The sequence below is a fragment of the Aquarana catesbeiana genome, linkage group LG01, assembly GCF_042186555.1.
Source record: "Aquarana catesbeiana isolate 2022-GZ linkage group LG01, ASM4218655v1, whole genome shotgun sequence".
Lineage (NCBI taxonomy): Eukaryota > Metazoa > Chordata > Amphibia > Anura > Ranidae > Aquarana > Aquarana catesbeiana.
This window is the reverse complement of record NC_133324.1, coordinates 897724225-897751460: the sequence shown is the minus strand read 5'-3', so window position 1 is coordinate 897751460 and position 27236 is coordinate 897724225. Positions and strand designations below refer to the sequence as shown.

The following is a 27236-nucleotide window of genomic DNA, read 5'->3' as shown; positions in this document are numbered from 1 at the left end:
AACTACCACAATGATTGCATCTATATGCGCATTGCCCCTGTGGGGGCGAGTGGATCTGGTGAGTGGGGACCCTGGAGGGGAGCACAGAGTCACTAGAAGATATTGAGAGCACCCAAGTCACCAATCAATTTTTATGTCACATCATTTGAAGAGGATTATATGTACATTCCGACAACAAAATCCTAGGATTTTTTCCGACGGATGTTGGCTCAAACTTGTCTTGTATACACACATTCACACAAAGTTGTCGGAAAATCCGATCGTTCTGAACGTGGTGACGTAAAACATGTACGTCGGGACTATAAACGGGGCAGTGGCCAATAGCTTTCATCTCTTTATTTATTCTGAGCATGCGTGGCACTTTGTGCGTCGGATTTGTGTACACACGATCGAAATTTCCGACAACGGATTTTGTTGTCGGAAAATTTTATAGCAAGCTCTCAAACTTTGTGTGTCGGAAATTCCGATGGAAAATGTGTGATGGAGCCCACACATGGTCGGAATTTCTAACAAGGTCCTATCACACATTTTCCATTGGAAAATCTGACCGTGTGTACGGGGCATAAAACTCAATAAAAATATTGACCCAAAAAACTGTTGATTGTTCTGAACACCCAAAAATGGAAAGCTTTCAGAAGAATTTGACTGATAATACACTATTGAGTATATGCATACCTCCCAACTTTCTGAGATGGGAATGAGGGACACCTATTAGCAAAAGTATGTAGGCATAGGACACGCCCCCTTAAATTAAGAATTATACAAAAAAAACTATTAATGCTTTTTTTTACAACTTCTATTCCTTGGCTTTTTAAATGCACAAATGCAACGGGATAGAAAATGGATGAAAGGTTTAGCGTTGTGAAACACTTTTTGACAAATGGTGCATTTTATATACAGGTATATGCACCAGACCAAAAGCTATGAGTATGTAGTGTGTATACATGAAATCCATATATCTTATTTTGTCTCATTTTCCAGGTCTTCTGATGAACATATCCGCCATGTGTATCACCTCCTTATGACGCAGCTGAACCAGGAACATGCAGAGATCCGCCTGTCTGCTTTTCAGATCGTCAGCGAGCTGTTCACCAGGTCTCATCAGTTCCGCACCCTGCTGATCGACAACTTCCAGGAGTTTCTGGAGCTCACTGTAGAGACGGACTATGAGCAGCCACTACCACCGCCCAAGGAAGTGGCTCAGAAAATGAAGACTTTGGCTATTAAGGCTGTGCAGGAATGGCATGAGAAATTTGGGGAGGCGTACAAGAAACTTTCTTTAGGGTTCCATTTCCTGAAACAAAGAAAAATGGTAAAGTTCCAAGCTTGTGCTGTGGAGGAGGCACCCTGCTGAGATCACACATCATAAGACTAGTAGAGCAGGAAGTCTGGATTGTTTTATCACTTTGGTCTCTGTGCTGAATTTCCCTCTACAATATAGGGATGAGCCCAGATTCTTTTGTGATGCGTTGTACTTTTTACTCGCTTTACAAAACACATTGGATGAACTAGAGACTATTTTGGTAGAATTTCTTTTTAGAAAAGCCTGTCTCCTGCCAGCATGCAGCAGTGCTAAAAATATATACTATCACTGTACTAATGACACATGGCTGGGAAGGGGTTAAACTTCTAGGGCGATCAAAAAAAAAACGTGTGCCTAAGCAGTGTTTTTGTGTGTACAGTGTGCTGCTTTTACTAAGGGATGTGCTGGATTTTATTCCCTGCCTTGCAGGGAAACACAATCCAGCACGTCCCCACTGACAGGATGGAGCTCAGCATTGTTTACATACACAGAGCTCCGTCCAGTGTGTCTCCTCTGCTGGCGGGTGCCAGCGGACATCCATAGGCCGGTACCTGCTAATCGGCTTACGCGCCTGCAGGGGTGCAACCGTGACCCCTTCCCAGAAGTGCAGAATCACGTGTGTATATATATATACATGACTCTGCACAGAATGGCCGCCCTGTAGCAGTAAATCTGCTATAGGGCGGTCGTGAACTGGTTATGGTTATTGTCTTGGATTTTTTTTTTTTTTAATCGAAATATTGTATACATTTAGGTTAATTTGAATGGATGACGTTTTTCAGCCTCCTTTTATGTTGCTGTGTATATTAGGTGGATTTCCAGGATGTTCGCTCACGAACATTGGCGCAGAGAAAAAGAGAAGAGGAAAAACAAAAGCGCTTGGAAAATATTTATCGAGAAAAAGCCAAAAAAGCCAAGACTGAAATGGAAGGTAAGGAATTTTAAACCGTGTGTGTGTAATTTATAGTCCAACTCCAGAAGTTCTTCTTTTACAGGAATATTTTTGTTCTAAATGAGCGACCATAAAGTACAATGCAATGATCGGGTAGTGTATAAAATGTAGATCAGGTTATGATGTCCTATCCCAGAAAACTCATCTGTTCACTGATCTCTATCCTGCCTCTATCAAAGAATTGAACTTTCCCAAACTCATTTCCATGCAGTTACTACCTTTTTTTTAATCACTTGCCCTCTTCTCTTTTTTTTGTAAGCACTCATGAGCAAGGACCCTCCTAACCCTCTTATCTTGTTTTTTGTTGTCTGTGTCCCCATTGAGCAGATTCCCTCACTACTTTGCTCTGTGACACTAGGATAAGAAGTAAAGGCAAAAGCACATAAAGACACAGACAGCCATCAAAATCTGGCAGAACCTTTTTTTTTTTTTTTTCTTACGCACCTAAAAAAAATATTTTTTGTTGTTTTGTGTCCCCATTGAGATTTTTCATTACTTCCTGTTCCTGTGATACTCTGTCATTGGGGCAGGAAGTGAAAGGATCAGAGAATAGGTGCAGGTACTCCCTCCTTCTAAATCACCCCTTGTGCCTTCTACCCACCCTTGATACTGTCCCTTGGTTCCACCCCCTACCCCCCTCCCAGTACCGCCCCCTTTGGAGAATACAGATCACTTTGTTGGGCTAAGTAGTTTGTATAATTTTCTAATGATAACTAGAAAGACGGTAAATTAGATTCCCTGCAGCCAGCAACAATAGACCCTCCGCAGCAAAATACCCCCAGCAACAATAGACCCTCCGCAACAAAATACCCCCAGAAACAAAATACCCCCAGCAACAATAGACCCCTCCGCAACAATAGACCCCTCCGCAACAATAGACCCCTCCGCAACAATAGACCCCTCCGCAACAAAAGACCCTCCGCAACAAAATACCCCCAGCAACAATAGACCCTCCAACAAAATACCCCCAGAAACAAAATACCCCCAGCAACAATAGACCCTCCGCAACAAAAGACCCTCCGCAGCAAAATACCCCCAGCAACAATAGACCCCTCCGCAACAAAATACCCCCAGCAACAATAGACCCCTCCGCAACAAAATACCCCCAGCAACAAAATACCCCTCCGCAACAATAGACCCCTCCGCAACAATAGACCCCTCCGCAACAATAGACCCCTCCGCAACAATAGGCCCCTCTGCAACAATAGGCCCCTCTGCAACAATAGGCCCCTCTGCAACAATAGGCCCCTCTGCAACAATAGGCCCCTCTGCAACAATAGGCCCCTCTGCAACAATAGGCCCCTCTGCAACAATAGGCCCCTCTGCAACAATAGGCCCCTCTGCAACAATAGGCCCCTCTGCAGCAATAGGCCCCTCTGCAGCAATAGGCCCCTCTGCAGCAATAGGCCCCTCTGCAGCAATAGGCCCCTCTGCAGCAATAGGCCCCTCTGCAGCAATAGGCCCCTCTGCAGCAATAGGCCCCTCTGCAGCAATAGGCCCCTCTGCAGCAATAGGCCCCTCTGCAGCAATAGGCCCCTCTGCAACAATAGGCCCCTCTGCAACAATAGGCCCCTCTGCAACAATAGGCCCCTCTGCAACAATAGGCCCCTCTGCAACAATAGGCCCCTCTGCAACAATAGGCCCCTCTGCAGCAATAGGCCCCTCTGCAGCAATAGGCCCCTCTGCAACAATAGATCCGCCCTAGCAACAACAGACCTCTGCCGGCAATAACGTTTCCCAGCGTCAATAGACTCCCCTCCCTCAATAGTGGATCTCTCCCAGCAGCAATTGACCCCCCAGAAACAATAGATCCCCCACTAGCAACAATAGACCCATCCGGCAAACAATAGATGCCCCAGTGACAATAGAATTACCAGTAGTTAGCCTCATTGGCCCCTTAGCACACTCAGCACCCCTTGCCATTACATACAATACATTCAATGCGGGAGGTGCCAGAATTGCGTTCGTGAAAATGATACTGCCCAATTCAGAGCCAGACATTAAAATGTAAGTAAACCCCCCCTATCGTTTTCAGCCAAGGAAGCTGCCATCTTTGCCTCTGTTTAATCTACAACTGCCATGATGCTGCACATGTGATCAGTTATGACACCAGCCATTGGATGGTTTGACAGTTTGGTTGAGAGCACAACCAATGGGAGTGTTACATTTCCGCCACGTTCCGGAAATTAAACTTTTTTATGGATGGGTTTACTTCCGCCTTAAGGCCTCTTTCCTATGAGGTGTATAAATGCGTACCCGTTCGAGAACTGTGTTTACTCTCATGGGGATGTTCTGGAAGTATGGAAGGTACTAATGCAGATTTGTGATTTGTTTTATTAAGTTCATTCTATAGGTTTCTACCTTCTCTGCCTAGTCTTTCACTGACTTTAAGACAGGATGGGTGTTCAGACTTTTACACACTTCATTGTCCTAGTTTAGTGACTCGCTACTAGAGCTTGGACGTCCTTGCTCTTTTTTTGAAGTCCAGTCAGCTGCAAGCCAGGTCATGCCCCGCAGAGCATGTAAACAAAGAGGCTACCTTTCTCTGTTGTGAAGAAATTGCTGTTTGTTTCAACATGTCCTTTCCCTCGGAACAAGTGCCTTCAATAGAAAAACGTGTGCAATTACAGTGTTGTAGGGAAGAATGCTGCAAGGTCTCCATTCCTTTAAAAATGGTTGGGCCTTACAAAGCTATGTTCATATTGCAGGGGATGCCTGAAATTTGACTTTTTATATACATTATACAATATTCTTATTCAATTTTCTTTAGATTTACCTTCAACTATGTAGTTGATTGCATACAAATTGAAAGTGTTTAGGTTTGACCTCCTCATATTATAAGAGGTTGGTAAATCTATAAGAAAATTGTATAATTTATGACCAGCCTTAGGCTTCATGTACACTAGCAGCTCTTCACTACTTGCCGACCAGCCGCTGTCATACGGCGGCAGGTCGGCTCCCCTGCACGAATTGCCATAGCTGTACAGTGGCCGCTTTAAGGGTTATAGGGGGCGTGACGTTGGAGACAATGTGCGTGGCCGGCGCCCGCGATCGCTCCTTAGAGAACCAGAACGGGGATGTGTCAATGTAAGCATACGGATCCCCGTTCTGTCAGGGAAGTAGAGAGAGATCTGCTGTTCCTAGTAATCAGGAACAGCGATCTCTCTCTCTACACCCAGCCAGTCCCCTCCCCCCACAGTTAAAAACGTTTTCCTAGGGAACACTTAACCCCTTGATCGCCCCCTAGTGTTAACCCCTTCCCTGCCAGTGACATTTATACAGTGATCGGTGGCTATTTTTAGCACTGATCACTGTATAATTGTCAATGGTCCCAAAAAAGTGTCCGATCTGTCCGCCGCAATGTCGTAGTACCGCTAAAAATCGCAGATCACCGCCATTACTAGTAAAAAAAAAAAAAAAAATGAATAATAAAAATGCCATAAATCTATCCCCTATTTTGTAGATGCTATAAATTTTGCGCAAACCAATCAATATACACCTATTGCGTGTTTTTTTTTTTTTTTTTTTTTGTACCAAAAATATGTAGAAGAATACATATTGGCCTAAACTGATGAATATATATTTTTTGGGGGGGATATTTATTATAGCAAAAAGTAAAAGATATTGTTTTTTTTTTTTTCAAATTTGTCGCTCTTTTTTTGTTTATAGTGCAAAAAATAAAAACCATATTTAATCTTTGGGATGAGGTGCCTTTATCTACTAGGACATACCAGCCACCAGCCTCCTCTTTCCTGTGTACAGTATACGTGAAATGATATACTATAAGGAATGGTGCTGTGTTTTTATGGTTGCAGAAGATGGCTACATAGAAAAGTGATGGTAGAAAAAAGGCAGAGTAGTCCATCGAGTCTGCCCCTCTTTTTTCTTTTTCTTTTTTTTAGTCTAGATCTACATTCGTCCCATGTATGTTTGAAGCCATTTACTGTTGCCTTCAAACATGCATGGGACAAACATAGAGCTATACTCAGACAAAAAATATGTAACGGGAGGGAAAAAAAAACAAAACAAAAAATAAATGGACAGACTTGATGGACTACTTGGTCTGTTTTTATAGTTACTAAACCCTGTTTATTTTTTACATTAAAATAACAAACATGTTATACTTGCCTGCTCCTGTGTAATGGTTTTGCACAGATCTTCATCTTCTTGGGTCCCTCGCCGGCCCTCTTGTCCCCTCCCTCCTGCTTGGTACCCCCACAGCAAGCAGCTAACTCGGGGGGCACCCAAGCAGGCACGCTCCCGAGGCGTGGCTGTGTGTGTACATTCAAACACGGAGCCTGGACTGGGCCCCCGTCCCCTCCGTCTCCTGATTGGCTTACTGGCTGTGAGCCAATGGCTCCCACTGCTGCCAAGAACCAATCAGGAGTGCATGTCCCCGGAGAGGCAAGGCTCTTGTTGACATCGCTGGATCGGGAGGGGGCTCAGGTAAGTATTAGAGGGGGGTGCTGCACACAGGTTTTTTTTTTAACCTGTCTGCATAGAATGCCTTTTAGCCTTTACAACCCCTTTAAAGCTGAGTTCCAGGCAAAAATACAACTAGGTCTTAAACAAAAGACCACGACCACCCCCCTCGTTTTTGGATATATATATATATATATATATATATATATATATATATATATATATATATATATATATATATATATATATATATATATATATATATATATATATATATATATATAATATTAAAAAAAAAATTATATTTGCTTTGTACTTTTTTTTTCATACATTGAGTGATCCCTGGGCAGGTAAGTGTACTTATATTTAAAAGTCAGCAGCTACAGTATTTGTAGCTGCTGGTTTTTAAATTTTTTTTTTTAACCCTTTGCACGCGAAAGCAAATTTCTCTAAACACAAAGGAGGTATTTAAAATTTTGTTGTACAGTGTTCATATAAAGGCCTCTTTTTTTGCCACCTCTACAGTATATCTGAAGAGTTCATATATCAAAATGTGATGTTGGTAAGTGCAAAATACATCCCATGCTTATAAATCAATGCAGAACAAAAAATTGAACTTTCAAAATAACATTTTGTGCGGAATATAATCGATAATTGTCGTAGATCTTCAATCGATGAGGTGATTGTACGGCAGGAGATGTAACTTTCCCAAAAATAACTGCAAATATTTATTGTACAAAGGTAAAACCATAGATTAGCACAATGGTAGGTATATAGCTGATCACTAGGAAATCCAGCTAAATAATAGATAACCACAGCCTAACATTCAATATAGTACAAAAAAGAACATTTCATCAACGTAATATAAAATAACATTTTGTGCGCAATATAATCGATAATTGTCGTAGATCTTCAATCGATGAGGTGATTGTACAGCAGGACATGTGTCCCAGCACGTATCGCAAGGAGTTTATTTTGTGCTATATTGGATATTGAGTGGTTATCTTTGGAGACCATATATGCTCAGGGGCGCCGCCGCCCCCCCATTCATGCGTCCGGCCCCTTGCAGGACGCCAGATGCATGGATTCCAATGGGGGTGGGTGTTTTTTTGAAGCCCCTCATTAGAGCCAGAGGCTCTAATAGGCTTCAAAATAGGGTGGTCTCGAGGCGCAGAGAATGCAAACCGAGCCCACCCAGGTGTGTTACAATAGCGAATAAATATTCGCTATTGTAACACTGATCCTCTCCTCCTGGCGGATCTTGAGACCCGTCACCCGATTGGTTGAAAGGACAGGTGATCCTATTGGACGCCTAGGAGAAGAGGAGACGCACAGCGGAAGCCGCCGTGATACAGGAGCCGCTGTCCGCCACCTATATGGGGTAAGTGCCGGACTGACAGGCAGACAGCGAGCGGGGGGGTGGGAGGTGCAGCCGGCCACTTGGGGTGGGGGGGGTGGTGGTTTGCCCCCCTCCCAGCTGCCACTGTATACTGTATTTCCCAGTAATCTGCTATGTACTTACCTTTGTGCTAATCCATTGTTTTAACTTTGTACAATAAATATTTGTGCTTTTTATAAATTATTTGTACTTCTATTTGGGGGGAATTATCTGCACCTTTCTGGAAATGATATCAACATCCTATAATGGTTTGTTTCTTTAAACACTTCACTATAACCTAAATATGAGTAACCATAAACCACATTGTTCTCTCTGCTAGAAATGCTCGCTGACATCCAGTCCTGTCTGACGGAGATGGAGAACTGCTTCAAACTGTTATTACCTGATCCGGATGAATTTAATCTTCTCCGTGAGGACACAGACCATAGTCGCTGTACGGCAGGGAGCAGCGGCTCATCACAGCCCAAGCTAAACCACGTATCGCCTTCCCGGTCATGTGACGTGGATGACGAACAGCCATGTTGTAGCAAGGACTTACCTGCAGTCGTGTTACCTGGTCCCAGCCATGAAAATGGGGCGGAGGAAACTTCCAAAGTCTCAGATTCAGAGGAGTCAGATGACGACTTTGAGGGTGTTGAAGAGTCTTTTCTCAGAGATCATGGTTTGGGCTCTCACAAGTATACTCTTGACATTGAAATATCCAGAGGTAATTATTCCTGTTTGGCTATGTCTTGTCGATGGGCAACTTTGGGTACTGTGAGATTGAAATAAATGTGTTCCTAAAATGTAATATTTGCAACTTTTGCAAGGGAATTCTTCTCAATTACTTTGCATCCATGAATATCTTTTTTTTTTTGCATGCAGAAAAGCAAACAATAGAATACAGTAGATGTTGGTATTTGAAGTGCTCAGAAGGAGTATTTGCTCCAATGTGAGTCTTGTGAGAAGCATAGCAGGAAGTTGTAATGAGGAAGGAGAGAAGTCTGCTTTGGCTTCTGACATCACATCCAAGATGGCTGCATCCGGCGGCACTTTCAGGATTTGGATGTCTATACAAAGGAGGCTTTTATAAGTAAATAACTTTTTTCAAACATGTTAAATACACTTGGGGAAAAAAAATTATTTAAATGAGTGGTCTGTTTAAAATGTGTATATGCTGAATACTCTGTAGTAGGGGTCGGCCGATACCTTTTTTTTTTTTTTTCAGGGCCGATACCGATTTTTCTGCCGCCTTTCAGGCCGATAGCTGATATCAGGTTCCGATATTCTGTACATCACCGTCACTTGCCACCAGATGCAGCGTGTCACTTGCCACTGTCACCTGCCACACATATGCAGCTTGTCACTACTTAAGGCCCTTTCACACGTGCGGACTGTTCAGATCCGCCTGTCAGTTTTTTCAGGCAGACCTGAACGGTCGCTCCATACATTTCTATGGAGTGATGGATTTCAGTGGAGACTGTCTGCTGACATCCGATCTGATCCACTCCGCTAAATCTAGACGGATGGAAACCCTATTTTCCATCCGTCTGGCGGATCGGATTAAAGTGGACTGGCCGTCTGTTTTCATTCGATTCCCCCCCCCCATAGAGGAGCGCGGAGATCTGACAGGTCCATCCCTGCACAGTGTGCAGAGACGGACTTGTCATCCACTGGCTCAGCGGGGAACAACGGATCGATCCCTGCTGAGCAGGCGGATGTCTGAAAACGTATCCGCACATGTGAAAGGGGCCTAAAACTACTTCTGGCAGCCTCTCCCCATTGGCGTCCAAGCGGGTAAATTTCCACATGCGGGTGGGCGGTGAGAGATGACGTAACAATCTCTCTGCTCGCCTGCGGCTGCAGCTCTGTCAAGAGCAGCCTTTGCGGTCCTACTGTAGGGGCAGAACAGCGGTGATGCGAGGCGGGCCGTGAGTGATGATGTCATCTCTCTGCTGTCTGCTGCACCACTGCCAGAGATTGGCAGAGACTGCAGTGAGCGCCACGCGGGGACGGGGAGGAGGTCTGACCAATATCGGTATGTTTCTGACCGATACCGATCATTTGAAAATTGTGAATATCGGCCACCGATAATTGGAATCTCCGATAATCGGTCTACCCCCCCACTTTGTAGTCTCCCTTGCTGCAACTTGTTTTCATGGTGCTGAATACATAGGCGACTTGGCAGTTTGTCATTTTAGTATATGACCTCTAACTTTTTGTCTTGCAGATCTTAAAGTGACTAAAAATGAGGACAATACAGATGTTGTAAACAGCTTGATGGATGCTCATAAACTGGCCAAGAACAAATTCTGGCCCTCCGTACAATCCTGGATACAGGTATCCTCTATCTCAACCCAACCTCTGATAAATATGTGATGGTGCTCTGGGTACTGCAGCTGTATATAGTTACTACATCTCTGTGGTTTGACTAGGTTTTACAATGTCTAAAGACTTCTTTTTTTTTTTTTCTAAAAAGTTTCTCTGAGCCAGTGGTGGTCCAGTGCTTCTAACCCCTCCTCTGAGCTATAACGCTGATAGAACTGATTGCCGAATGGAAGTATGGAGCGCTTTGTTATTGCACAGAGGAACGAAATGAACATTGTTTATTTAACCCGGAAGGCCACTTTTATTGAAGCAAATATCTAACAATATATGACATTAAATCATCCAGGCAGGGATATTCCTTATTGTTCTTTGTGCAGAGTTCTAATATCAGAACTAGCCAGGCATTTTGGTTGAACGCAAAGCGAAACTAAAAGCACTTTACTTGCCTCTTTTCTAATGGTCCGGGTCTCGCACCGGCATCTTCTCCCCGGGTGGTGGTCTTTGGGCATTTCTATTGGATGGTGCAGGATGATGTAAGTCCTACGCATGTGCAGGAGACGGTCACCCCAGCACACATGTCAGCTTGGTAAGCTGAGCTCATCATGTGCAGCTTAGTTTACATGCCACAGAAGCCTACGAGCGGGCAGGTAGTTGTACTTTACAGGTGTCGTGTGTGATAATACCTGCCTGCTTGCAGTCTGTTGTAAAATGTTTTTAGTTTTGCTTTAACATGCCTAGGCTTGAGAGACTGGGTTAGCCATAAGAAGTAGATGCCAGAAGGTTCATAGCCACTTTTTAATCTCCACTTGTAATCACTTTTTAATCTCTCCAGCCAGGATTCTGGTGGTGCTCCGCCCATTGATTGAAGCTGTAACTCAGTGTAATGCCGGGTACACGCGGTTGGAATTTCTGACAACAAATGTTCGATATGAGCTTGATGTTGGAAATTCCGACCGTGTGTAGGCTCCATCGGACATTTGTTGTCGGAATTTCCGTCAACAAAAGTTTGAGAGCTGGTTCTCAAATTTTCCGACCACAAAATCTGTTGTGCGACCGTGTGTATGCAAGACAAGTTTGAGCCAACATCCGTCAGAAATAAATCCAGGATTTTCTTGTCGGAATGTCCGATCGTGTGTACACGGCATTAGACTTTATTTCAAATTGTTTTTGAATTTAAAGGAGTGAGACCGAAAGTATACGTGAACAGAATAAAGCAAAACAGAATGCAAAAAATCTAATTTGCATACCCTAACCACTCAATATCGGGCACTTTCACCCCCCTTCCTGCCCAGGCCAATTTTCAGATTTCAGCGCTGTCACAATTTGAGTGACAATTGCGCGGTCATGCAATTCTGTTCCCAAATAAAATTCTTATTTTTTTGCAACAGATGGAGCTTTCTTTTGGTGATATTTAATCACAACCAGGTTTTTATTGTTTGCTAAACAAACAAAAAAAGACTAAAAAAAAAAAATACACCCAAAAATTATTATTTTTTTTTTTTTATAAAACTTCGCAAATAAGTATTTTTTATTCTTCATTGATGGGCGCCAATGAGGCTGCACTGATGGGTGCTGATGGGCAGTGATGAGGAGGAACTGATGAGGCTGCACTGATAATCTGTACTGATGAGGCTGCACTGATGGGTGCTGATAATCTGTACTGATGAGGCTGCACTAATGGGCACTGATAATCTGTACTGATGAGGCTGCACTGATGGGTGCTGATAATCTGTACTGATGGGGCTGCACTGGTGGGTGCTGATGGGCAGTGATGAGGAGGAACTGATGAGGCGGCACTGATGTGCACTGATGGGGCTGCACTGATAATCAGTGCCCTGATTATGAATGTACTCACTGTGCCCTGTCAGCCTTGTCAGTTATCAGCTCTCTTCCTCACACAGACACAGCGTGTGAGGAATGGAATGCTGATAACTAGCAAGTCTGTTTACATGTGAGTGGACACATGGTAAAGGGCTGATGTGACTGGCCCTTTAACGTGATCTGTGGTCAGCTATGTCCAAAGGACACAGTGGTCACAGAGCGTGCCCGATGCACGCCCCAGGGACGCCCTCCCAGAACTGGAGAGCCGCGCTGTAGCAGTCTTTCAGCGATAGCACGGTACAGAAGTTGTTAATCACAATTTTATCATTTTAAAAGTAAATGTTTTGTACACTTCTTTTTTTTTTTTTTTTTTGTTTTTGTTTTCTTTTGGAGGTCACATGACTGCACAACCTCCTTTTGAATCCTGCTTCCCCATAGTTGAAGGCGTGTTGTATAGTCAGCGGACATAGTATGACCTCACACATAGCGGGGAAGTACATTCCCTGTCTGTGTGTGCTGTGTTTCAGCAGCTGCTGTGTGGACAGCAAGGCTTATGATGGGAGTTGCTGTCAATCAACACACCAGGGCTGGGGGGCTACTGGATATACAGGCATGCCGTACATTGCAATGGCATCCTGTATCTCTCTAAGTAGGGAGAAGAGATATGCAAAATACACATCTCTGCTTCCAGTCTTGGCGTGGTCAGCATGAAACCGAAAAGCGGGGACTTGGCAGGATCACTAAGTATTTCAGAGGGGCAAATAAAAATTCCAATACGGAGCTATTATCCAAAACAACTTGATTAGACAGACACATGTATGTGATATGAATTTTTGGGGTAAAATACACTTGAAGTGTAGTAGTGCTCGGAGTCCATAGATGGATATAAAAGCAGGTGGGAGATTTTCCCTTTTTTTTTCCGATTTCATCAATTTTTTTTTTAACTTTTAAATTAATGAAGACCTTTCTGAAAAGGTTTTCTTATTTACATTTTTCTGTGTTCTTTGTTACATTTAGGTATTTACAAAGGCTGGAGTAACAGATGAGAGTCTTCGATGCGCCATTGACCTGAAAAACAGATTGGAGACCGCGATGAAGAAAAACAAAGAAATGAAAATTGATTGCATGACTAGAGAAGGGAAAGCGGTGAGTGATTTGAGCAGAAGAATGTGCGATCCAGTCTGAACTGGTGATTTTAGCCTGATAGATCTGCTCTATGATTAGAGAACTTCCTGTTGTTCATATTTCTCTAATGGTGTACTTTTACAAGTACGCTCTTGAAGAGCAAAGCAACAGGTTCTTTTTAAAGCATAGTAAACCTTTTGCAAAGTATTTATAAATGCATCCACATAAATGCACTTTTTTTTTTTTAAATTACATTTTCAATTTGAACCCTGAGAGTGTTGAAATCGCCATCAGTGCAATGTACAGGCTTCTCCAGACTGTTCCTTCAGCGCCAGGAAAGTACCTTCGGTTATGGGGCTGAAGGGAGTAAACCATGGAGGATAAATGCGGTGGCGTCACCACACTTGTGCTCCATTGAGATCTATGCCTTTCAAATATGGTTGCAAAATGAGCATGAGTGCAAAACCTTTGATTTCACTTGTTGCTAAGATTTGCGTTGTAAGGGCTCTTTCACATGGGCGGTTCACCCGACGTACTCCAATTTGCTCAGCAGGTGATCGATCCACTGATCCCCGCTGAGCAGGCGGATGACAGGTCCGTCTCCGCTTGCTGTGCTGAGGCAGACCTGTCAGATCTCCGCTCTCCTCTATATAGGAAAATCGGATGAAAATGGACCGCCTGTCTGTTTTAATCCGATCCCATCCACCAGACAGGATCGGATCAGATAGCAGTGGGTGTCAGCGGACATGTCACTGCTGACATCCGCCTCTCCATAGGGCTGAATGGAGCGTCCGATCAGGTCCACCTGAAAAACTGACAGGCAGACCTGTTCGGACAGCCTGTGTGAAAGGGCCCTTAATCATAAAAGATGTCATAAAGTGGGCCACACACAATAAAATCCGATTGTAAAATCTTTTGACAATACCTATGTAAGGTGAGAACCCACCTGATTGGCTATGGATTGAAGTTTTTCATAAAACTCCAGACTACATAGGTGTTGCTAAATCTAAAGGCAATTATAAAGAGATTGTGCAATCAGACTGAAATGTCTGTCATGTTTACCTCCTACCCAGTGGCGGTGCGTCCATTAGGGCACACGGGCACCGCCCCCTCTCTCCAGCCACCCCCTCTATGACCAATAGATAGATTCACGCATTGCATGAATCTATCCAGGGCTGCCGCTGCCACCCCCTATTCAAGCGCCCGGCATCGGGGGTTGTTTTTGAAGCACCTGATTAGAGCCATAGGCCACAGGTCACAGTGGCTGCGTTTTGATGGGCACAGTGAGGCTGCAATTGATGGGTTTTTTTTTCAGAATTTTTCAGTTTGTTTGCTCCTACCCATGTTCTGGAATATGAAATGTGTGTGTTTTTTTTTTTTTTTTCACCCATTAGACTGCATTTAATAGCCTGTTTTAACAGCACCTGGTGTTCATGGCACAAAAGAATCAAAGAGATTTTTCTTTTTGCACATTTGAAATTTCACTGTGGGACTTTTTCTCCTTTTGTGGACTCTAAGGCCCCTTTCACACGGGCTTTCTGATCAGGTTCGCCTGTCTTTTCAGATTCACAGCTGATGTCAGTGGTGACATGTCCATTGACATCCGCCGCTATCCGATCTGTTCCTGTCCGCCAAATGCAGACGAATGGAAACCCTATTTTCCATCTGTCTGGATGATCGAATAATATCAGGTGAAAACGGACAGGCGGTCCTTTTTCATCCGATCTCCCTATAGAGGAGAGCGGGACTCTGACAGGTCCATCTCTGCGCTATGAGCGGAGACAGGCCTGTCATCTGCCTGCTCAGCGGTGATCAGCGGATCGATCCCCCGCTGAGCAAAGCGGAATCCGCCGAGCGGACCGCCCGTGTGAAAGGATATTTGATTTACTTATCATGGTAACAATCATGCTGCATGAATTCTTAGGATAGTGTGGACATGTTTATGCTACTATGAAACTGCATGTTTATTATTATTATTATATTTTTTTGTGCACTTTTTAATGAGGTACACAGAGACATTTGTAATTTTGGTTACATATTTGACAGCGCAACTCGTTGTGTTTTTTTTTTTTTTTTTTTTTTTTTTTTTTTTGTGAGTGCTGCTGTTTATCGCACCTATTTATCATTTTTCACTAAGCGCAGGGTTTTTTTTCCACATATGCATTTAATAGCTGCCATTGGGGTGGGTATTTGGCCAACAGATACGATGCAGTTTTTACAAAGGGAAAACAAAGCTGAAATAGTAACATGTCAGTTTGTTTGCTGACCACTAGAGGGAGCAATGTGCACATAGAATTGTCCTCTACAACCTTTCCTTTCAATGCTATACATTGAATATTGGGCTGTAATAGTGTTGTGTTGGTCTAGTCATTTTATTAATGTAGGACTTGTTCACACCAGATATCTGAATTTAAACACAAAATTATGTATCATAATTTTGGCACCTTTAACACCACACTTGGACAGTGAAATGCAGGTTAATGCATTAAACATACTGTAATTTGTGCTGTTAGGGGCGCATCAAGATCCACTTTTGTTGAGAGAAAAAAAAAAAAACACTCCCCTCTGGGTGATCTACAGGTATGTACATTGCAGGGATTAAACCACTTGGCGACCGTAGGACGTCCATCGGTTTGCAGTTGTTATACCGGGATGATGCCTGCAGCCCTCCCACCGCCGCCGTCGCCTTTCTCAGGCTCTGCCGTCTGATTGCAGAGCCCGGGAGCGTTGCAGCCGGCGGTGATGGCTGCACAGCACCAAGAGAGCGGAACTGACGTTGTTCCTCCCTCTCTGTGAAACCGGAAATGATGAGTATGCCCTCACTTCCGGTTAGAGATGCGGTCCGAAATTTCGGCCGCCGAAACACCATTTTGGCCAATATGTTATCAGCAAAGGTGCCGACGATGGCACTGAAAACGCACGCAAATTTGCGGCAAATATACCGCGTTTTTACTGTGCTTATGGTTTGTTTCGCATATGGCATGCGACTAAAAAAATTGCATTAAAACGTAACACGGGTGCGTTAATGATGAGTTCTTGCTGCGTTTTTTTAACACCATAACGGAAGTGTAACAGACCAGTGTGAAGACATACGTAGAATTTAAGGGGATACATTTTTCTTGAGCTTTTCTTGCACTAAGGCAACTTTCACAGCTTTACCGGCGATATGCGGGCAGGAGCGGGGAGCTTTTAACCCCAAAGAAGAGGTTACAAGCGCCCGCAAAGCGCCGCTGCTGAAACGCTTTGCAGGCGCTTCGGCAGCGCTGCCCATTGATTTCAATACATCGCTCCTGCACCGCCACAAAGATGCTGCTTGCGGGACTTTGCAGACCGTCCTACAAGCGCACCCCCCCGGGGTGAAAGCACTCGGGTTTTCACACTGCGGTGGCATGAAAGGCGCTTTACAGGAGCTATTTATAGCGCTAAAACGCCTGTAAAATGCCTCAGTGTGAAAGGGGTCTAAAGGTGCCGATGATGGCCGACTATTATTATTATTATTCAGGATTTATATAGCGCCAACAGTTTACGCAGCGCTTTACAATATAAAAGGGAAACAATACAGTTATAATACAATAAAATACAAGAGGATTAAGAGGGCCCTGCTGAGAAGAGCTTACAATCTAATAGGGTGGGGCAGGTGGTACAAAAGGTTGTAACTGTGGGGAATGAGCTGGTGGAAGTGGTAGGAGATTAGTTGGAGACATGATAGGCTTTCCTGAAGAGATGAGTTTTCGGGGATCGCCTGAAGGTAGCAAGAGTAGGGGATAGATGGAGGTAGCGAGATCCAGAGGATGGGAGAGGCTCTGGAGAAATCCTGGAGACAAGCATGGGAGGAGGAGACTAGAGAGCTTGAGAGTAGGAGGTCTTGAGAAGAGCGGAGAGGTCGATTTGGATGATATTTGGAGACAAGATTAGTGATGTAGCTCGGGGCAGAGTTGTGAATGGCTTTGTATGTTGTGGTTAGTATTTTGAATTTAATACGCTGGGTGATTGGGAGCCAGTGTAGGGATTGGAGGAGAGGGTTGGCAGACACTGAGCGGTTGGTAAGGTGGATAAGTCTGGCAGCAGCATTCATGATAGACTGAGGAGGAGATAGTCTATGGAGAGGTAAGCCAATGAGAAGGGAGTTGCAATAGTCAAGGCGAGAGATAACAAGGGAGTGAATGAGGAGCTTGGTGGTTTCATTTGTTAAAAAGGGGCGAATTTTAGAGATGTTACGGAGGTGAATTCTACAAACTTTTGACAACGATTGGACAAATTCATATTCATTTAAATTGATGATAATTAAAAAGTTGAATATAATACAATTATATTTATAAATATTTTTTTAAAACTGTCATTTTCGGTTTCGGCACCAAAATTTCCATTCGGTGCACCTCTACTTCCGGTGTCATCTCTCTGTATATCTGGCTGTTAGCGGCCGGGAGAGCAGCCAATCAGACCGAGGCCAGAGGAGAGATTTGGGGTCTAATGGACCTCAAATCTCTCCATAAAGAGGACCTGTCACGGCCAATGCTGTCACAAGGGATGTTGTTCATCCCTTGTAATAGCAATAAAGTTACTACAAAAAAAAAATAACTAATAAAAAAAATGGAAAGCACCCCTGTCCCCCCATGCTTACTCTCAAATGTGAACGTATACTTTACTCCGGCACTCATATGTAAACGGTGTTCGCACCACACATGTGACGTATTGCGGCGAAGGTCAGAGTGAGAGCAAAAATTCTGATATTATATTTCCTGTGTATCTCTAAACTGGTAACCTGTAAAGGGGTTTAAAGTTTCGCCTATGGAGAATTTTTAGTACTGTAGTTCGCTGCCATTCCACGGGTGGAAGCAATTTTAAAGTGTGACATGTTTGGTATCAGTTTACTCGGCATAACACCATCTTTTATATTGTACACAAAAAAAAAATAGGTATTATATTGTGTTTGTGTGCAATAATATTCATTAAACTATATACTATGTGAAATAAAAATTGCATTTTCTAGCATAAAAGATTTTTACACGTAGCAGAGAACTGTCAGAATTGGCCTGGTTGGCAAGAGGTTAAACAAAATTTGTTGCAGATTTCTACCATTTTTGTTATTTTCAAGAAATAGCTGTTTGTATCCATGTGGAAAGTGAATGTGAATGGGAATGATTTCATAATTGTCAATCAGCTGCTGCACCTGCAGGGCTCTAATGAAGAAAATTGCAGGGTCTGCATCCCTTTTTGATGTGATTTACCTTTTGGGAGCATCTCACCAAAATTGACATTTGTGTTGCAGGGAATGCCTAAAATCTGACTTGTATCTTAGTGTAGACTTTTGGGAAGATCATTGAGCCAATCACCCAAGCAGGAAGTTACATTTTCAGGGGGTGCTCTGTGTACATCATCTGTGTACAGAACGCCTCCAGACAGCCATGTTGCATTTTACAGAAACTTACAGTGGCTGCAGATTGAAAAGGAAAGGTCAAAAAAACAAAAACATTCAGTTACAATATGACTTTGTGTGTGTGTGTGTGTGTGTGTATATGTATATGTATATGTATATGTGTATATATATATATATATATATATATATATTCCTCCTTTTTTTTTTTTTTTTTTTGATAATTTTTAACTAAAAAAAAAACCACTGCTGGTAACGGATTGGAGAAAGGAGAGGTAAGAAGAAAAGAGAAGGCCAGCACTTACTGAACAGAGGCGGGCAATAAAAAATAATGGACTAGGCTTTCTCTCCTTATGACTCCACCCTACCCCCACCCCTTTGGACAGCAGCTATACGGTTCATCTGCAAAAGGGGCAGATTTGACAACGGTCTTCTATGGGGGTATTTTGAAGAGGACCATATGTTTCAATCTGATCATTAACTAAATCATAATTTAGTTATATTGCATCTGAAATATTATTCTGTGTATTTCACATTCTTTTTTGTGTTTTTTTTATTTTTGATCTTACTTGAAGTTTTTTAGGTTAAATGAGTGAAAAAAAAAACACTTTGGTTGAAACAAGATAGCTAACGTTGCACTGGTAGGAAAGTTTAGCTCTCATGGCATTGTGGGACACGAGCATTTTTATTTTTTATTCCGGGTTTAGACCTTTTGAGCTATGAAATGGAAAAGTAGCCACACACAACAGAAAAAAAAACAACTTCTGCACTGTAAAAAGTTAATTAATTATATTTTCACATATATATATATTGAAGATTTAAACTTTGTCTATATTACATGGCTTTGTCGTGTGTGTGTGTGTGTGTGTGTGTGTGTGTATATTATTTAATACTAATAATGTATTATTTAAAAAAAAATATATATATATATATATATATATATATATATATATATATATATATAATATATTATATTTTTAGATTTAGTTATTTATTTTCCCTGCCCAGTTTGCTCTCTTAGATTCTTGTTTTCTAATGAGTCCGGGTCCATAATCTAATATGTGATAGAGCAATCAGAAATCATTTAAGAGTCAAAACAAAGCCCTTCTCCCTGGAGAGGAATTAGCATCTCTCTAGCTGATAGGATCTTTTTTTTTCTCCTCTTGTAGCTCTAATGCATTTGGGCTCCATATCAAATTCAGTGAAATTGGCCATGAAATTCATTGCCCTGTAAATAAAGACAATTCAAATGATAACAAAAGTGTATGCCATTCCATTCAAGAATATACAGGGGGTAATGAAAATGAATGTTTGTAGTTAAGCTCTTCAGTAAACACTTTCTTCTTGCTTTCCATTTCTTCTCATGATTCTTCCACCATTTTTTTTTTTCCTATTTAGTCGGTGAAGACAAATGTATGTATGTAGTAAATCCAGAAGTCTTGCAGGAAATTTTCAGGACCATCATAGAGGTCCATCAGCATATCCCTATTCTTTTGCTCTATTTAATGGCTGTTTTCCCTTCCTTTTTATTTTTTTTTCCATTTAACTAAAATCAGTTTTTTCCACTTTCATATGTTTAGCATTTTTTATGATTTTAAAAGAATTTTTTTTTTCACGGTTTTAAAGGAACGTCCAGAATTATTTATTTTTTTTAAGCTTTCTTGCATACCTTTTTTTTTTTTTTGTTAAATAGGTTGTCGCTATAAAATGTAACCCCCCTCCCCCCCCAAAAACAAAAACAAAAAACAAATAATAATTAAAACCATATGATTAATCTATCGCAAAATTGTAGAGACTGCATAAGACTTTCCTAATGTGTAATATTTTTCATAAGTAACTAAAACAGTCATTTTTTTTAAATTTATTAAAACAGATGGTGTAAGAGATATATGTATATATATATGTAACTTTTTTTTTTTTTTTTTTTTTTATTTATTTCCTTTTTAATATTTGAAGTTGCCAGCTGTGTTAGGACTTGGATGTTCACAAACTTGTACTCGCACGAGTTACTAGTACTGATGCTAAATATTCCTAAAAAAAAATATAGACTCTAAATGATGATTCAGCAAGAGTTGACTATTTTTACTGAGTTATTCGTTAAACGAAAGGAAATTCTGTTGGAATGCAAATTTAAAAAATCAGCTGTATGTGATGAGATTATTTCATGATCTTGACCTAATTTAAAATATTGCTTTTTTTGCTGTATTTTTTTCATAACTCTAGAACCTTCAACCAAATATTTTTTTAGAAATTCTAAAGTAATATCAACAATTCGATATTTTTTTTTTTTCCCTGCAATTTTATAATCAGAATTAAAATGATTTTTTTTAACTTTTATATTTGTCTCTTATATTGATATGCTATGTGAGCATCTTTTTAACTGTAGGTATATGTTCTTGCCACAATTTAAACAATATTAGAAATGGCCAATTGGTGTCTTTCTACACTAATTGTAAACGGCTCTGTCAATTAGGTTAATGTTTGAGCACACAATTAAGTGAGGGGTTGTACAACAAAGAGCTCCTTATTTTTATTTTTTTTCCTTTAATAAAACAAAAAACTCCTGATTTTGAGTTTTTATTATATATATATTTTTTTTAATAACCCAAAAAGTTCCTGATTTATGGGGGGGGGGGGGGGGAATGTAGAACACAAAAAAGCTCCTGGTTTTTGTTTCTTTTGGGTTTAAAAAAAAAAACTACAGTAAGGAGTATGTTTGTGTTATAAAAAAGAAACAAAAACAAAGTCACTGGCTTTTTTGTGTTCTACATTCTCTATCCCCCCCCCCCCCCATAAATCAGAAACTTCACACAAAATCTGGAGTTTTTTTGTGTTATAAAAAAAAAAACCATAAAATCAAGAGCTTTAATTTGTTCTACTCCCCCATAAAATCAGTACACAAAAAAGCTCCTAATTTTATGTTTTTTATTTGTTTTTGTTTATGCTTTTGTTTTTGGGGGAGGCGGGTGTTTTAAAATAATTTAAAAAAAAGGGGGGGGGGGCGCAAAATGTCACATAAAATGGTGGTTAGTGATTTGGACTAAGCTAATAACATGGAAAGAGGTTTAGTCAATGGGATGATTCTGTATATGTGGATATAATAAAATCACAATGCCCTGTATAAATGTATCTTTATTGCTGTTTTGGGAAATATTTGAGTAATAAGCCAGGCTTTCCTCCTGGATGAGGCAGACCTCTCTACCTCGGTGATGATGTGGTTAAGTTCCTCCAGCGTCCATGAATTTAGTGATGCTCAGGTGGAGGCCTCCCCTCTCTGGGATGGGGTGGGGTGGAGGAGCTTTGGCTGAGTAGATGCACATGAGATATTGGCGTGGCAGAATAATTTGCAAGGCCTTTCACCGAAGGGTATTAGCATATAAATAGCAGATGCGATGGCCACCATCACAGCTGAGTACATTTAATTTTTAGTTTATAAGACAGAATGGGTTTTTAAATGCACAGCCATCAAGCTGGCTGAAAGACAAATGAAGTTGAGAATTCACGTGTCTGAGGACATCTTCCGTGTCTTTCAGCTTGTTTATGTCAAGCCAGGAGGTTGTCACGGGACGGGCATATCTGGTTTGGGCAAGGCAGAACATAATTGAGGTTTGAAGGCTAATTTAAAGTAGATGTCCTCTCCAAACTATTAATTGTGTTTTTGGGTGGAGGTTAAGGGTGGGGGTGTATGTAGAACCATCCTGACCTTTCCTATCATGGTCAAATTCCAGCGCAGTGACGTTTCATCCAATAAGCTTGGTCCTTTCTAAGGCCATCAGAATATTGATGTTGGTAGGGATTCCTCCAAACCCATCTGTTGTCTGACAGTAGTTGAGTTAGTTTTCTCTCTGGCTTATTGTTGAATCTTTTTATAATGAGTTTATATCACTTTATTGGTCTCTCTAAACTGATTAGATGTGATGTTTTCCTGATTTTTATTGCACTACGGGGCTTAATTGTCATTTCATGGCAAAGTCCTATTAGCGTAGAGCCGGATCATTGTCTAAGACTGCAGTAACTCCTTTTAATATGCATGAATGTTATTGCAGCATCTTACACCATCTTAAACACTTGTTCGTATTGTTGGATTTGGTTTGTAGTGTTGGTGAAGCAAAAGGACATTGTTTAGAGTGTTTATTAGGTAACCCGTATTTTTTTTTTTTTGCTAGAAAATCTCTCAGAACCCCCAAACATTTTTATATATATTTTTTAGCAGAGCCCCTAGAGAATAAAAAGGCAGTTGTTGCAATTTTTGTCACACCGTATTTGCGCAGCGATTTTTTTCTAATACAATTTTTATTAGAAAAAAGATAAAATACACAATATATAACCCAATGTTTGGTAAAAAAAATATAAAAGATTATGTTACGTGGAGTAAAAGAGATACCTAACATGTCGCACTTTAACCAGTTAAAGACCGCCCACCACATATATACTGCGGCAGGGTGGCTTTATTGCACGAAACAACCTACCTGTACGTTGTTTCATACAATAGATAGTGTTGGCGCATGCCCGCTGCACAGAGGAGGAGCCGATGTGTGTGTCCGTTGGCCACCCGCAATCGCTTCAGAGAGGCAGAGATGGGATCTGCCTATGTAAACAAGGCGTATCCCCATTCTGACAGGGGAGAGCATGGAGATCTGCTGTTCCTAGTTATCAGGAACAGCAATCTCTGTGTTGTTCCTGTCAGCACTCCCCCCCCCCCCCCCCCCACATAGTTAGAAACACACTGAGGGGGAACACATTTAACCCCTGCATCGCCCCTGTAGTTAACCTCTTCCCTGCCAGTGTCATTAGTACAGTGATCAGTGCATTTTTTTTTAAAACTGATCACTGTATTGGTGTCACTGGTCCCCAAAAAGTGTCACTTGAGGTCAGATTTGTCTGTCGCAATGTTGTCGTCCCACTAAAAATCGCTGATCGCCACCATTACCAGTAAAAACGATTAAAAAAAATTACAGTGCATAAATCTATCCTGTAGTTTTGTAGACGCTATATCTTTTGCGCAAACCAATCAATATACGGTTATTGGGATTTTTTTTTTTACCAAAAATATGTAGAAAAATACATATTGGCCTAAATTGATGAAGACTTTTTTTTTTAGCAGAAAGTAAAAAAAAAAATTTTGTTTATTTTTTTTCAAACTTGACGCTTTTTTTCTTTATAGCACAAAAATATAAAAACTGCAGCGGTGATCAAATGCAACCAAAAAGAAAGCTCTATTTGTGGGAAAAAAGGACGTCAATTTTATTTGGGTACAATGTCAGACAACCGCACAATTGTCAGTTAAAGTAACGCAGTGCCGTATTGCAAAAAATTGCCTGGTCATGAAGGGGATAAATCCTTCCGGGGCTGAAATGATTTAAATTGCGCACGCTTGTGAAATGGCGCCAAACTGCAGTACTTAAAAATCTCCATAGGTGACACTTTAAAAATGTTTACAGGTTACCAGTTTAGAGTTAGAGGAGATCTAGCACTAGAATTATTGCTCTCACTGTAACATTTGCAACAATACCTCATATGTACACCATTTTACATTTGTGGGCGCGATCTACGTATTTGTTCGCTTCTGCGTGTGAGCACGACGGGACAGGGGCATTTTTTTTTTAATCACTTTTATTCCTATCACAAGAAATCTAAAAATCCCTTGTGATGGAAATTTAGGCATGACAGCTCCACTTTATGGAGACCACCTGGGTTCTATAAGACCCCAGATATCTCCTCTACCCTGGAAAGCATAGGATTTAAAAAAAAAAAAAATTGATCTGCTTTCCAGGGGAAAAAATGGCAGTGTTTACATCTGCCAGAAGTCGGAAGCGACGGCATGATGTCTCTTCCAGCATCCCAGGATCATAGAGATGACCAGGGACCATCTGGTCTTCGACTAGCTCTGTGGAAACCCGGCACCGCTGCTAGATCGGATCCCAAGCTCTCCGATCACCCAGGAGAGCCCAGAAAGATGCTGATGGGCAGCAGGAAGGGCGGAGGGGCGTCCCCTCCCATTGCCTGTAAAAGCAATCCAGCAGCTAATCTGCTGCTAGGATGGCTTTTACATTCAAGGGAATCGCTGCCTAAAAAAGATATCTGGATGATGCGTGTAGCTGAAGGCATCATCCAGATATCTCCACTTCAAGCTCAGGACGCCATATGACCAGGAAGTGGGTAATGGTTAAAACTACATGTTAAAGCGGTAAAAAAATGACCACTTTTTTTCTTTTCCTCTCCTAAGCGGGCCCCAAGTAGGGCCATAAGTTGCTAGTATGCCCAGCATATTCTCACGTTCTGACACTTGCCTGTAAAACAATGCCCTCCAGCGCTGAGCCTTCACCACTCCCAGCGCTTCTATCTTCTCCTGGCCTGCCTTCTGGGCCACATTGGAAGAAGAGGAATTGTCTTGGGCCACACATAAAATACACGAACAATAAGGATGAGCAGAAAAGGTTGGACAGATCACGATTTACCAATCACTAATATAGATAATGTACTTTTCTGAGTAATAAAACTTTATTTGTAATATTTTTTATTGTAAAAGAGGGCGACGTAAAACTAGTGTGATATTTGACATTGTTTTTGATTAAACGAACGCATCAATATCTGTTTGAATGGATGGAGTCGCAATTCTCAATGAATTCTCAAGGTGCTCATGAGATTTTTTGGTCCTAATTTTGCCCCTCGTGTGCTTCATCCTTGAAAATGTTTTCTTCACAAATATAGGTGTTGCTGAAAACTGATGACATAGATAAGGCATGATTGTGAAGAGTGGGAGATTTTTTCTTTGGACAGATAACACTTCTAAAACTCCAGTAAAGAGACGTTGTCAAATTTTTCTTTGGCTGCATGTGTTCACGAAGTGTGAACACATTATTTAAAAAGAACAAAAAAATCAACATTTTTACATAGGCTTTCAAATTTGTGTTGGGCCGCATTCATAGTTGTCTTGGGCCGGATGTGGCCCGTGGGCTGCAGGTTGGAAACCCCTTTTTTCTAAACAGTAAACCTTTTACGTGGTTTAGGAGGGAGCTATAGGGCAGTCCAATTATATTCTTTAAGCATTTGCTTACTGGGCACTTAAACCCCCTTCCTGCACAGGCCAATTTTCAGCTTTCAGCGCTCACACTTTGAAACTTTTGGTGGTATTTAATCATCAGCACTGGGGTTTTTATTTTTTGCTAAACAAACAAAAAAAGACCGAAAATGTTGGAAAAAAAAAAACAAACAGTTTACATAGTTTGTTATAATATTTTGCAAACAGGTAATTTTTCTCCTTCATTGGTGTGTGCTGATGAGACTGCACTGATGGGCACTGATAGGCTGCACTGACTGACACTGATGAGGTGGCACTGATAGGCAGCATTGGTGGGCACTGATAGGCAGCATTGGTGGGCACTGATAGGCAGCATTGGTGGGCACTGATATGCTGCAATGATGAGGCAGCACTGATAGGTGGCACTAATGGGTGACACTGATGGCCACTGATGGGTGACACTGATGGCCACTGATGGGTGACACTGATGGCCACTGATGGGTGACACTGATGGCCACTGATGGGTGACACTGATGGCCACTGATGGGTGACACTGATGGCCACTGATGGGTGACACTGATGGCCACTGATGGGTGACACTGATGGCCACTGATGGGTGACACTGATGGCCACTGATAGGCTGCACTGATAGGTGACACTGATGGGCACTGATAGGCAGCACTGATGATTAGGCATTGATTGACAGCACTGGTAGGTGGCACCGGTGGGCACTGATAGGTGACACTGGTAGGTGGCACTGGTGGGCACTGATAGGGAGCACTGATTTGCACTTGTAGGTGGTACTGGTGGGTACAGATAAAGCGGCCGTGACTCTCCCTGTTTGGGATCGATGTCCCTCTGACAAAAGCCGATGATTGGCTTTTTTTTTCTCCTCACACTCTCTGGCGACACTGGCTCTGTTTACATCACGAGATCAGCTGTCATGGCTGACAGCTGATCATTGCAGGCGTTTCCTGCGTAGTCTCTCTCTCTTCTACCCTTCTGCCGCTCTGTGCCGCTTCTGGTCCCTGGGCCCTCTCTTTCCAGGATCTTTGCTATGTGCGTCGAGACCCTTCGGGGTAAGACCGCGCTATATTAAGATTCAACTCAACTCAACTCATGTGATAAGGGGTCGGGATTGGCCCCTTCACCAATCTACGATCAGCCAAGTCTCGTAGACTCGTTGATCACAGAACACCCCGCAGCTCATACACGGGAGAAAGTATATGGACGCCCTCCCGGCAATTTAGGCCCACACTGTAGCCATCGTTCGGCTATAGAGCGGGCGCGAAGAGGTTATTATTGGGCAAAGTTAAAAAGCTGACTTTAATACCACTTAAATAGTTAAAGCTGGACTCCAAATAAAAATAGCGTACAGTTTTTAATTCAGAAATCTAGAACATTAGCTCTAGTACACGCCATCAGAAAATCGTACAAAAAATACAACTTTGGAAGCGATAATCTGATCGTTAGTACACAGCTTTCGAAAGCCGATCAGGACAGGTCGTGTGA

The 27236-nt window shown here is 41.9% G+C and overlaps 1 protein-coding gene across 1 annotated transcript in view; it reads left to right on the top strand.

Moving 5' to 3' along the window:
• UVSSA (UV stimulated scaffold protein A) overlaps positions 1–27236 on the top strand; it is a 143647-nt gene that overhangs the window by 24292 nt on the left and 92119 nt on the right. Inside the window, exons 3-7 of the mRNA XM_073610939.1 lie at positions 982–1312; positions 2114–2234; positions 8396–8782; positions 10286–10395; positions 13222–13350. Of these exons, the coding sequence (XP_073467040.1) occupies positions 982–1312; positions 2114–2234; positions 8396–8782; positions 10286–10395; positions 13222–13350 (1078 nt within the window). The remainder of the gene's footprint in view (positions 1–981; positions 1313–2113; positions 2235–8395; positions 8783–10285; positions 10396–13221; positions 13351–27236) is intronic.